This window comes from Seriola lalandi, unplaced genomic scaffold, assembly GCF_002814215.2.
Source record: "Seriola lalandi dorsalis isolate HSWRI2012SDOR001 ecotype SW California unplaced genomic scaffold, Sedor1 jcf7180002052955, whole genome shotgun sequence".
Lineage (NCBI taxonomy): Eukaryota > Metazoa > Chordata > Actinopteri > Carangiformes > Carangidae > Seriola > Seriola lalandi.
The window spans coordinates 121789-135580 of NW_019523508.1; the positions used below are offsets into that span (position 1 = coordinate 121789).

The window sequence follows — 13792 nt, forward strand, 5'->3', positions numbered from 1 at the left end:
CCTGACTGTGTCCTGTGTTTTGATTCTTTAAAATTACTTAACTCTTTCACACAAAATGAAAAAAAAACATTTAAACTTTTTTAAAGTAAGCTAACAAATTTGAGCTGATTTTACATAGAATGTGTGTGTGTGTGTGCATGTGTGTGTGTGTGTGTGTGTGTGTGTGCGCGCGCGTGTGTGTGTGTGTGTGTGTGTGTGTGTGTGCGCGCGTGCGTGTGTGTGTGTGTCTGGTCAGTCACAAAAGCCTCTTGGCAGGTAAAAGGCCTCATCTCTCTCCCGAGGGACCCTTGGGCTCTCAGAGAGAGTAGAGGGGGATTAAGAGAGCAAGGAGGGGGAGGAAGAGGGAGGAGAGGAGAGATTCATGTTAGCATGAGGTCCAGATCAGCCTCCAGCCTCGTTAAACACCATCGATCGCCATGGTGACATTTCACAGCACATGCCGTCTATACTGTCACTGCCATCACTCACTTTCCCTCCTGCGCAACAGCGTGAGCACTAACACACACACACACACTCTCTCTCTAGGACAGCCAGGTGATTGATAGTAACTGTGGTACTGAAATTGTGAAGGAGTTCTATCTGTGTGTGCGTGTGTGTGAGATAGAAAGAGAAGAGTGTACCAGAGTAAAGTTCAGAGTGAGTACATCAGTGTGAAGTGCACCCTGCTGTACACGCTCCATACAGAATCAATGATGTGGCACCACATGACCCCAAATCTTCTATCCCGAGATATTAACATTTGTCCCTCTCTAATAAAACCAAAATTTAAGAGGCAGAAACAGTTTTGTTTATTTTAGTGGTAAACTATAACCAGAAAGTGGGTTTTCTGATTCTGTGTGTTTGCATGTGTGGGTTTATGTGACAGACACAGATCTGCTCAACACCTCATGCCCCTGTTGGGGATTGTGACGTCTGTGTTTGATCATCATGCAGGAAAAGACCATTCACACCGTTTTTTATAGTGGCACGCATGCACTGTGTTGATGTGTGTGTGCGTGTGTGTGCAAATGATTATGTGTTAATCCTCCCACTACAACAGCGACATTTCTGAGTGTCAGGTAAAATAACATGACCACAAAGCAGAGAGCTCTGCTTGAAGAGGGAAACACACACTAAATGCACACACACACACTAAATGCGCACACACACACACACACACACACACACACACACACACACACACACACACACACACACACAGAGTTAGCTGTCAGTCTCCCAGCCAATCGATCAGTGCTGACAGATAGCAGATACACCCAGAGTCTTAATTACAGGTCCCATTAGAACATACACACACACACAAATACATATGCACACATACATTTAAAGCAGCTTTTTTTCTATCTGTGGGTTCATAACTTATACTAATCCATTCAGAAATGTGGAAAAGCCCCTTTAAGACTCCAAATATATTCTTTAAAAAAATAAACTTGCAGCAAATAAAAATCTCCATTTGTAGTGTTGATATATAGTTCTTATTGATGACTTCTGCAAAATTGTCATTATATCAGATTTTGTACATGGAAGACATTTTGACATGTCACAGCACAGGTGTATATTATATGATGAAAAATGGCTGAATCCGATTTAGATGCTTCAAGTTTCAGGGTCCTGGTGCTGTGCATGCTGGATCCCTGTCACACTGTTACTGGAACACTTATATTAAAACAAAGCCACCAGTGATGTTCTCAGTAAGACCTGTGCTTTTCCCACTATGACAGGTCAAAATGTCAGCTGAGCCGTCAGGATGTGCTGATCACACCTGCTTTAAAAACAGTAAAATGCAGGATGGAAGAAGTGAACAGTGTTCCCTGCTGACAAACTTCCTGGATTAGACTGAAACAATGGACACCTGAGTCCTCCTGAGAACAGATACACACACACACACACACGCATGCATGCATGCATGCACACTCTCTCTCTCTCTCTCTCTCTCTTTCTCTCTCTCTCTCTCTCTCTCTCTTTCTCAAACAAACACAGAGACAGACAAATGAACCCAAACATTTTTGATGATTTGCTGTTTGGACTTTCACTGTCAACTTTGTTCCTCCCCCTCAGTCTGCAACAAATCTGGGAGTCCCCTGGAAGCGGACAGATAGACAGACAGACACACAAAGATACAGACACAGAAACAGACACAGACACACACACACACACACACACACACACACACACACACAACATCTGTACATCACCAGGGGAAATCCCCTGTTGCTGGGGACTGTGTGTTTTACTGTGGCCCCTTGCATGGAGCATCCGCTGAGGGAAGAGTGTGTGGGGAGTTGGCCTAAATGTCAAAGGTAAAAGGTGCTGAAGAAGAGCAATGGAAACATGCAATAGACCCACTCACATAGGCTGATCTCAGAGTAGAGGAGGGGGAACCCCATTTCTCTCTTCCATACACAGCACATACATAAATATCACACTTAATGTTTCTTTCCACAGGATTGATTATATTTATAAATGCTGCCAACTGTTTAAAGCTAAATGGAAAAGGCAAAAAATATGTCACATTAAATCAAATCCCTCATCTCGTTGCTATAACCTTAATCAGGTAGTTCTAACTTTAAATATTGAGATGTGTTACTTAACAATGCTGGAGCTAGTACTTATTTTGCTCCAACCTGAAATTTAAGCATGGTCACATTATTTTGATAGTATAGTTGTTATGAGTAATTGTGAGATATAGTGACCCCACAGTTTCATAACAGCCCTCAACTAAAGTAATTATGGCCCCATAGGAAAGCTGCAGCCAGGATTTTGGAAAGCGCAATAGCACAACATGAACTACTCATGTCATTCAACCCTACATTCCCAGATACGTTAAGACATGATCCAGTTAAGAAATAACCTCATTGTCCTCAATGGTAGCTACAATACTGTCTCATAATAATTTGCTAAAATCTTGATTTAAATTAAATAGAATTGAATTATGACAATTGTGATAGTAAAAATCTGTGTGATTCGTATGTAAAATTTTGAATACTTTTTTGTTTCGTATCACGCCCCTCCTGATACAACACAACACGATCAAATTAGATCAATACGAAAAATTCAAGTCGCCACAGAATTAGTTTATAAACATCGTAGTAACTTGGTAAAGGATACTTCCAAGGGACCCGGTGACGAGGAACACAATGTGCTGCGGGTTCTGGTTGAAGTCGGAAACTATTCGTGGACGCACTGGGAAGAGAGTTGTTTACAAACACGAAACTGTTAGAAACAATAACGAAAGCGTTGTCGTAAATTAGTGAATGTAGCTAAAGGTTCATTTTCACATCAGTGTGGAGACTCACAGCAGTCTTTAGCGAGTGTAATATATTCTTGAATGACATTTTTGCTGGTAAGTGTCGCCGTATGTCCTTCAAGTTTCGTTTGCCTCAGAGGTGGTTAGCAGTAGACTGGTGTTTCAAAGCGCTAATATTTAGCTAATAGCGTCTTAACTGTTTCTCTGACATGTACAATACATTGTACATGTTCATAAAACCTATTGAATGTTTTGGGGGTTTGGGGTATCACCCCCCGACTCCCCCTAGTACTACTGTGTGAGAGGTTTAGGATTATTATTGGCTTCTAATAACCATTAAAATAACAGCTTAGTAATAACATACGGCACTATTATGAATATCTACATGGTACAGTACTATTATATAGGGCTACAATATTACATATTAGTTTTTCATTCTTGATTAATCTATCAATTATTTTTCAATTAACCGCTTTATCATGAAAAATGCATGTAGCAAGTCCAAAGCCTAACCTTAACCATTAAAAACCCAGAGCTACTTAATTTAAAGTGATATGAAGTAAAGAAAAACTGCTCATTCTCACATTCGAGAAGCTAGAAACTGAGAATTTGGGGCATTTTTGCTTGATGAATGACTTGAATGATTAGTCCATTATCCAAATTGCTGACAATTTTCTCTTGACTGATTGACTGAGTCATCCTTTCAGTGTAGATGTTGCACTGTCAGTATATCAATGCTGTAATACTTAACTTACTCTTTTCACTAAGAGGATGCTGGTGAGCAAAAAATTGTATTCATCTTATGGAGGTGCCAGTTCTAGATGTGTGGGCAGGACCGCATGTGTCATACAGTTTATTAATTTGATTTATGTATTTTATCAAAATCATACTCTGCTGGTATTTACAGTGTCTGTGGGGGCAGATAGATAAAGCTGAGCAGGTGCAGTGTCTAAAGTTACACAGAGGTGTTGGCTGTGGGCAGTCAGCAGGACACATGGCAGAGGAAAGCAACAAGCTGACACTGAGGCGCCTGGAGGCACCGATCCACAAGTTCATTAAAGTGGCTCTACCCACGGACCTGGAGAGACTGCAGAAACACCACAATAACATACTGAAGGTGACGGCTGAAATCTGGCTGGACACATGATCTCACCCTCACATCCACACTCTTACTGCCGGTCAACAGATGGACAACTGATACTTTTTCTTTCATTTTCACAGTACCAACACAGCCAGCAATGGGACCGCCTTCATCAGGAGCATATCAATGCCAGCAGAACTGTTCAGGTATAATAATAGATACTCAGTTAACTTCAGAAAAGCAGCAGTGTTTGTGTGTGACAGACAGATAAAGGTAACTGGCCTGTCAGTACATTATATTCTCTTGTAATTTTGTAAAACAAACGATAGGAGTCACATTATTATTTTGTAAACCATTAAGCTATTTGATATATTTCAGTGTTTCAGTATTTCAACTTCTCATTCAAAACAACCAGCTGCTATGTCATTACAGAGCCGTTACTACATTATTCAGGTCGGGCAGATATGTGAATGTGAGGATTGTTTAAATGATGATGTGACTCACCATCTCTCAAAATTTCTGAATAAGCATGACCTTGCAACAGTGTGACATGTAACTTTTGATTCATATTGTCCAGACAATTAGGAGCTCAGTTTAGGAAAAACTTGAGGTTTCCTGTTTTTGTGAGCGACCAAGGTCTTCAAGTTTGAAAATCAAAAGTGATGACCAGTGGCGGGACAGTAAGTGGTGTCTTTAGTGTTCTTGGTGATGTTTTAGGGAAGGAGATAACTTTCAGTCATCAGCACCTGACTCAATCAAATGCCTATTCAACCCTGCAGGACCACAATGAACAAAATGAATACTGTATTGTTTGAAACAACCCACTGTTATTACATTACTAGGTTGCACGATAACAACTAGATTGTCTCCATGACAACTAAACAACTCCATCTGCTGAGCAAGGCCATGTGATTTGGTTGAAAATAATATAATAAATCTGTCTCAATGTATTAATTTAGAGTTTAGAGCTACATACATACAAAAAAAGACTGAGTTACTTATTAAGAACTGAATTAATGTCCTATATAGAAATTCCATGGAGTTTTAAAAAATCAGGACAAGAGAAGAGCCGTTACCAAACCTCAAATGGACCATCTCTTGTGTGTGTTGTGTAAGTACTTGTGTACTTGTTCACATGGTGGGTGTGAAATGCCTTAGGGGATGTTGTTGCCTGGAAGCCACCATGTCTCTGAAGGTGAAATAACTCCAAGCAGACACACACCTATTCTCTCACCATTACTCTACAAATCCCAGGGACACACGCAGAGTGCTTTCTCATGTCTTCATGGTGTTAATCCAGAGTAGGGCTTAGTCTACTCTGCTTTAGATGTGTATATTCTGTATGTGTGTGCATATGTGCCTATGTTTCATAGATAGATAAAGTAGGTAGATAGAGAGTAGGTGGCTGAATACGTTTGTGAGTGTGTTTAGGCTCTCTCTTTTGCTTTTTATCCATTTGTCCTTTGTCCCTCGCGGAAAGACAGGCTGAAGTCTCTCCTCCTGCTGATGATTGACATGTACTCCCACTAGCCTATCACCAAGCTAACCCCCAGGAGGAGGGCACAAGCAGATTCAGTACCCCCACCCTCACCACAGCAGCCACAGCAAACGCTGTGAGACAGGGGGAGCGTAGTCAATACTGTTTTATCATGAATATCTGCTATTGAGATTGTGGTCGGTTGGTCTGGCTGAGTGTGTTCAAGCTACTTACAGTCACGGTTAATTTGCAGGCTGACAGGTGCCTGACCTGCCTGTCTTGGTGTTAATCAGTGTGTTTTTCAGTTTTATGCACGTGAGGCCAAGTGTATGCATGTTTGTTTATTCATGTTGTGTAATTAGCTGAATGTATTATTGGCAGCCCATTGACCCCCTGAGCCCGGGTCGTGCCGCGGCCTGGAGGGCTGATGGCTAGGATGTAATCCTCCTGTCACCCTCAGGGCACGGTGGGATGAGGGGGCTTGTTTTCCCCAGCCTCCATGAACCTTAATAAGCCCCCGCCAAAGTACGCACATGCATTTCCCATCACTAGATGAGTTTATTTCTTTCCAACTGGGGCAACAGGCAAAATTAATTTTACTTGTATTTAAGGAGAATTTTTATGTCCTGTGTTGATATATAACTCAATCTCACTGAGAAACCTGCTTCTCCTCCATGTCCCTGCAGCAGCTGAGAGCTAACATCAGAGAGATGGAGAAACTATGCGCTCGGGTCCGTGCTGAAGACGCTGATGCACTGGAAACGCTTGTCAAGCCAGTCAGGGAAAGAGCGTCAGCTGCCACACAAGACTTCTTGCTTTTGCACTCTAACCCTGTTCAACAGCCTGCACCACCACCATCACCACCACCTGCTACTCAGCCATCCAGCTATGTGTCCAGCAGTTGCCATGCTGTTGATGATGCAGGTGAAGAGCCGATGTCTACCAGGCAAATACAGCTCCACCTTCCAGAAATCCCTGCAGATCAGAGTGCAGCTGAGTCCTGGGACAACCTGGAAGAGGTATACATGTGTGAACTCTATCATTCCCTACACAACATTTTTGAACCGTACCGTACCGTAACACATAGTCTGGCAATCATACTCTATTTTATACCTATTTTATGTCATTGTTAGAGTTAGCCCTAACCCTGTTAGATAGATTCTAGTTTTTAGTATATATGTAAATACAAGGTGTACAGTGTATTCGTGACATCCATGGCAGTTTACAAATAGCTTCACCAACTTGTGTAAATTGTGTTTAGTTTGATCAGGATTACTCGAATCTTACTTCTTGTGATGTAATATTACCCTCTGTGTTTGTATTTGTATTTGTATTGTTTCATCCCAGCACCCATCATAGTACCTTTTTTAAACATAGTAAACAAATCGATGTTTCACATATTCTGACTATGGTATATCCATCTATCTATATCTCCTGTATTTGTAGGTGATGTACAAACACAAAACATGTATAGAATGAAGCGTTTCTTAAGTAACCATCATTAATCGTATTACTTACACTTAACTGTGATTTTCCCACTGCGGCACTGTCTCTGAAAAAGGTCTATGTTGAATTCAAATTAAAGCTCTAAACATAAGTACATGAAAGTTGTTTCCATCCTCGGTCTGTACTAAGTGTTGCTATGGTTACATGCACTATTCATAGATATTGCAAGATCGTCTAATGCAATTGACCCTCTTACCTGTTCCTACAGACGCACCTATTTCACTCTGCTTCACTGTTATATTCACTGTCTTTAGTTAATTCTATTGTCATTCTCCAATACTGACAGCATTGACATACTGTAGCTGTAGATTTTTGTGATAAGCATTATAATGAATTAAATACAGACATTTTTTCCTCTCAGGATCTGAAGGAGCTGAGTGGTTTGGTGACGGAGTTCTGTCTGCTCGTCCATGTGAGTACACAAACTGAACTCTGTCTGTTACTTCTTCGGCTGCTACATTTGCATTTTCACATCGTGTGCATTTCTCTATCTACGTGTGTGCACAGCTACCCCTGTGAACAAAAACAATGTGACAGAGACAGTTCGCCTATAGCGTTTCCAGGAAGTAGTGTGTATTTGACCGTGTGTGCTTTTGTTGCCTGGTAAGGCTCCTCTGAGAGAAGGTTACACAGATCAGCTCAGGACTACTGCTGGGGCCCCAGAGGCCCTTCACCCAGGCAAGAGGAGAGGTTGAGTAGTAGACAGGGGAGAGAGGGAGGATTTGGGGGAGGACAGCGGGTTGTCCACAGAGGGAGAGGAGAGGAACAAGGGATGCATCGGAGCAGGTGGAGAACAGACGGCTCAGATTATCACTCTATCCTCAGGGATGGAGGGAGAGAAGCAAGGAGGCAGGGTGAAAGGAGAGATTAACAGTGAAAGAGAAAGAGAGAGAGAGTATGATAGAGTGAAGATGTAGTGAGGGTGAATAAAAACAGACAGAGGCATTGGTGGGGGGGGGGGCAGAAAGAGCATAGACATGTTGTTGTGGTGTCTCTAGGGTGAAAGATGCCGTTAGGGGAGTAATATTCCAGCGCTCAGCCACAATGGAAATACTGAGTGTGTGTGAGTGCGTGGTTGTATCTTTGTCTTTGCATGCGTCATGTTAGTGGTGGTTCCAGTGTTTGTGTGCTTATATTTGAGTTTCTTTCTTTGTGTATCTTCTGTATCTTTCTAATGAGCTTTAAACGCACCAATACAGTATTAAATTATCTAATTATTTTTCTAGTATTTCTTCTATTAATTATTTACAGTGTAAAATCTCAACAGTGGGCAAATTCCCATCGCAAGTTACTTGAATCTCAATAGGTCAAAAGATGCTAAAAAATAATTCAATTTATTTAATTTCATTCCATTTATTAAGATCACCATAGCTTCAAAACCAAGGCTTTTTCATAGTTCCAATTATCAATTAATCAAAAGATTATTTCAGGTTTCACACAAAAAGAGGGAAAAAAATTTAACGTTTCTTTGTAGGTCTGCTGTTGAAAACAGTCATAAAGTTAAGATAAATAAAAAAAATAAAAAATTTTGACAAATGTAGGTAAAAAACAGTTCCACCACAACGTCCATTTAGTATTTCTGATGAAGCTTTTGCTTGTGTCACACATCTTTCTAGGTAGATGGTGTTTGCCCAGTTGTCATGGAATTGTAAAATTCCCCTCTTTTTGAGCCAACAGCTCCTGAATGGACTGCTTTCAATTTAACAAATGTTTTTTTTTTTTTTGAAATTTCCACCAAACTACATATACATACACAACAACAACATTCGGGTTTATCAGTTGGAGCGGCGACTATTAGTCGATTAATCAATCAACAGACAATTAGTGATTAACTATTTTTAGAATGGAATAAATGTCATATTTTTTCATATTTCATTATGATTATATGACAGTATTTCATACCTTTATTAGACAGTGATATATTAGAAATGACAGGAAACAAGAGGGAGAGGTGCAACAGAGGTCCCTAACTGAACTTAAATTGGGGATTTTTGGCTCTTATTTGGTGTATGGGTCTCAGTGAAACTGCTGCTCTTCTGATCTAAGAAGTCGCAAGACTCAAAACTGCCATCCTTAGTCCTTGAATCGACAGAGCTGATTCTGTAAAATAACTTGAATCAGAGTGAGGAGGTGAGAGAGGAAGAAGCGGCTTTAAGGGAAAGGTGAGGAAGAAGAGGAGAAAGAGAAGGAAAGTGCTCTAGTTGTTGTTTGGTCACTGTGTCTATCTAGCCCCCACATGGAGAGAGACAGCTGCCACTCTGAATATTTCATGAGATCTACACAATACCACACACACAAACACACTGTATGGCTCCACCCCCAGTTAATCTCTCTTGAATATACCTACAGCCTCCACACACACACTCACACACACCCTTCCCATGTAATCTTGTGCCGTGGAGCAGAATCTGGACGTATAAGAAAACTTAGTACACAACAGGTGGTTGCTCTTTCACACATGTGTATACTGTATGTATTGCTGCTTGCTTGTATGTGTGTGTATGTGTATGTTAATATGTATTTGTGTGTCTAACCCCTGTGCATCAGTCTCAGCAGGAGAAGATTGACAGCATAGAGGACAACGTCAACACAGCCGCTGCCAACGTGGAGGAGGGGACCAAGAGCCTGGGGAAGGTGTGTGTGTGTGTGTGTGTGTGTGTGTGTGTGTGTGTGTGTGTGTGTGTCAGTGAGTGTGTGTGTCCTGATGATCTGATGTGCGTGTGTTTGTGTTGGTGGTGTTTGGAAGATAGGGAGATCGATGGCACTTTGCCTCCCAGCCATTCCACAGCGTTTGTCCCTATTGATCCGTTCAAATACGGAGGAAAGCTGCAATTAAGGAAATAGAGAGAGGAGAGGGATAGAGAGGAGTGGAGGGGAGGAGGAGTGATAGAGAGGTAGGATGAGAGAGGTGACAAGAGAGGGTCTATGTGTTAGTGTGTGTGTGTGGCATTAAGGAGAGGTTTGAATGACTGTTTAATAGTTTTTCGGGATTTCTGCGTTTTGGCCTCCACTGTCGATTCAATACACTCGCGCTGCTCTGAATGTAACTTAAAAAGATACTTCAGTGCCCTTCACACACATAACACACTTCAGATGTTGAAACTTTTGTCTGTAATATCCAGAATGATTTGCTTGTTTTTCTCAGACTACAATACACACACACATACACACACACACACACACACACACACACACACACACACACACACACACACACACACACGCACGCACACACCAGTGCAAGCAATTTTCTGGCATTGTGCTTATTAAAGAAAGCTTGTTCTAAGTTCTGATATTTTTCATTTGGGATTAAAGGAAAGGAAAGAAATGTTAATGTGTTAGATGAAGGAATCTATTTTGATCTTTGTTTTGCTCACACTTTTAAGAACATAATGGAGGTGTGAAGCATTAAGACTGTAATTACAGACACTCTGAGATGATGATGACAGAGATGTGATTCCTGTGTGCTGATGAAAAAAACCTGTAAATGCTAACACACTGGACAACTGAAATTCAAAAAAACAGTATTTCCATAGCTGTCTTCTACCACAGTGTTCAATTTATACCAATGACAAAAAAAGAAACATATTTTCTCACTCACCTCTAGTGTTATCTAGCCATGCAGATACTGATTTATGCTGGTTAGTAAGATTTCTGCCACCACGCAAACAAGTATAAATCACTTATATTGTTTTAAATAACCACCTGATACAACTCATTGAAACATCATCAAGAGTCAAAAATAAGTAAAACAGTAGTAGTAGAAAAATACAACAATAAGTCACAAAAACACAGCTTATGCAGAGTATTCCTAGAAAATATGATATTAAATACTTTTAATAGTGTCTGTGTGTATTCATAAAAAACAAGCTAGAGACAGTTCGTCATTTAAGCCCCAAGGATACACAGTCTGTAAATAATGTATCCAATAGGCCTCTCTTTGGAGAAGCCTCTTCTCCTTATCTCCTCACCACTATGGCTCCCTGACCCCCTCAATACCCCACAGCTGAAACACGTTTGTTTCTGTTTGCAGCCGTGAACATTAAAAGTGATTTATAATTAGTTATGAGTGTTGACGGCTTTTTTGCCAGTTTTGTGACTTTTGGGTTGACGCCCATTATACTTTTAAGACATTTGAGTTGAACATGCTGGTTCTTTTGTTGCCACAACCCAAGTACAATGGGGATTTACATTTCTTTTGTGATGCTCAAAGCATCAAAAATGACAGTTTACTAATTTAACAGCAACACCCCATCTAGAAACTGTCCTCATATTATGCTGCATAAAATAGTGAAATAAGGACTATTTCTTTGTCAGAAAGTAGTTCCAGTAAAACTGTCCAAGGTCTCTAAAGAGCGACGTTAGTCTACTGTATATTATTATCAGTTCTCAATATAATATTTTTGATGACTGTGGCTCATGTGGTAGAGTAGGTTGGTTATTGTTGGTTGGCAGTTTGTTTTCTCATGTACACGCAGCCTTCAGTGTTTGCGTTACTCCTAAAATTTATAAAATAAATGCCTCAAATAATGTAATATTCTTTTTAAATGGTTAAATCAAATTAAATTTGCCCAAATGGTGACACAAACAAAGGTTGACCTCTCTGTAAGGTTGCTGGTAGATGTAGTGAGCTGCGCATTAGACGAGGGGCGTGTGGAGAGATAAAGCAGATGAGAGGGATGTCAGATGTTTTCGTGTGTTTGAAAGCTTGTAATCTGTCATCAGGTCAAACAGCATTACACACACACGCGCAGTGTGCAGTCACACATAACCCGCATTTCCAACCATCTTCTACAACCTGTACCCAGAGTCCTTTTAACTCGGCTCAGATGAAATTTAAATTCCCTCAACTGCCACAGGGGTGGGGACAAGGAATGCTAGCTTTTGAACTAGATTAATTTAATGGTGAAGTGTTAATCAAGTGTGTGTCCCTGTGCGTGTGTGCATGTGTGTGTGAGGATGGTCAGAGAATCAGTCATTAATTGCCATCAGCAAAGAGCACCTTCCACTCTGATGATAACAGCTGCAATAACACACAGGCCACATCTCTCTGATTTCTCCTAAATGAAGATAATGAAAACGCTTTGATGCAGCTATGGAAGTGTCGGTTTACATTTACACATGCAGCCTTGTTTGTGTAGTTTTTTTCTTCTTCCTGCCGTGGGTCGATGTGTGATCATGAAAGGATAGACACATCCAAACTCTATCTCAGACTGTCTTGAAGCCACAAAGTACTAATGCCTCTAAAACGTGTGTGTGTGTGTGTGTGTGTGTGTGTGTGTAATAAATTAAACTGGAACATATCTCTTTCTCCTGTCTCTCCAGGCGGTGGGCTACAAGTTGGCGGTGCTGCCGGTTGCTGGGGCGCTGCTGGGCGGTGTATTAGGAGGTCCACTTGGCCTGCTGGCTGGCTTCAAAGCTGCAGGGGTGGCTGCTGCTCTGGGAGGGGGCGCCCTCGGGTTCGCGGGGGGCAACCTGGTCCAGAAACACCGCAAAGCTCGCGTGGATCTACAGATGAAACAACTGACAGCACCACCACCAGAACCACCAGCTGAACCAGAGTCCAGCAAGGACAAATGACCTAACTGTCGTGGTTAGTCCTCTGACCTCAACTGCTGGCTAATCACTGAGGCTTCTGTGTTGACTGACCAATCAGAAGTACAAACTAGACTCAGAGAGACTCAGTATTTGACACTGACGCCACGCTTTGCTGTTACCAAGCACTGCCGTGAAACAATTATGTAATAACAGCCTTACTTGGGACATGGATACTTTGATGTTTGGGTGTGAATGGCGTTTCTGTGAAGACATGAAGCTAATTTTGTACAACTGATTTTTTTTTTTTTTTTTATTCTGAATACAGCAAAGCAGTTATTTACACTACAGCTGTTGGTGAATGGTTGAGTCAGCCCGACATAGCTGTGAGCACCACTTACTAAAAGAATTCCTTGGCACCAAATAAATTAAGTCAGTGTAACAGTAAGAGTAACCCAATTATTCTGTCGAATGCTAGTTAGTGTGTTCGTCAAGCTTAAACCTTTTTTTTTTACCAGGGTTTGCTAGTTACAATTATAATATAATATATATAATATAATCATGACTTAATATTCTTTTACAAAGAAAATAAAGTTCCAATATGAACAGCTGTAATACTGAGACAACAAAAAGAATGTGTGGAGAAAATAGTTTTTTGGCCTAACATAACTGTCGTGTTACATTTATTTAATAATTTAAATTAAGTGGTACTGCTTCAGAGTTTATATATATTGACATACAGACCTGTTTTTGTAGTTTGCAAGCGTGAGAGCAAACATTGCACAAAAAGCGCCAAAGTGCCACCGTCCAGATCACTTCAATGACTGGAGTGTTAAGAACCTGCCATGTATTGATTATACCACTGCTGGTTTACTGCCAAATAAAATGTTTCTTTCCAACAGTAATGTCATTCATTAGATAAAGAGAACAGCAAACGACAGCAGTA

At 40.9% G+C, this 13792-nt stretch overlaps 1 protein-coding gene across 2 annotated transcripts; it reads left to right on the forward strand.

The window, feature by feature from the left end:
- The first annotated feature begins 3168 nt into the window (after positions 1-3168).
- Positions 3169-13745, forward strand: stx17 (syntaxin 17). Of its 2 annotated transcripts, none has more exons than XM_023400780.2 (7): positions 3169-3343; positions 4155-4364; positions 4469-4534; positions 6492-6824; positions 7673-7723; positions 9859-9945; positions 12637-13745. In XM_023400780.2, exons 1-7 carry the CDS (start codon positions 3329-3331, stop codon positions 12889-12891), a joined length of 1017 nt encoding a protein of 338 aa, XP_023256548.1. In that variant the 5' UTR covers positions 3169-3328; the 3' UTR covers positions 12892-13745. The 2 variants fall into 2 exon arrangements, with proteins under 2 accessions (XP_023256548.1, XP_087028599.1); XM_087172473.1 differs by having other exon boundaries at positions 6495-6824.
- Positions 13746-13792: the final 47 nt, after the last annotated feature.

Coding starts and splice junctions, on each gene's coding strand:
- stx17 (XM_023400780.2), top strand. Junction 4,535..6,491: donor ATGCCAGCAGAACTGTTCAG/GTATAATAATAG, acceptor ATGTCCCTGCAG/CAGCTGAGAGCTAACATCAG. Junction 9,946..12,636: donor GGACCAAGAGCCTGGGGAAG/GTGTGTGTGTGT, acceptor CTGTCTCTCCAG/GCGGTGGGCTACAAGTTGGC.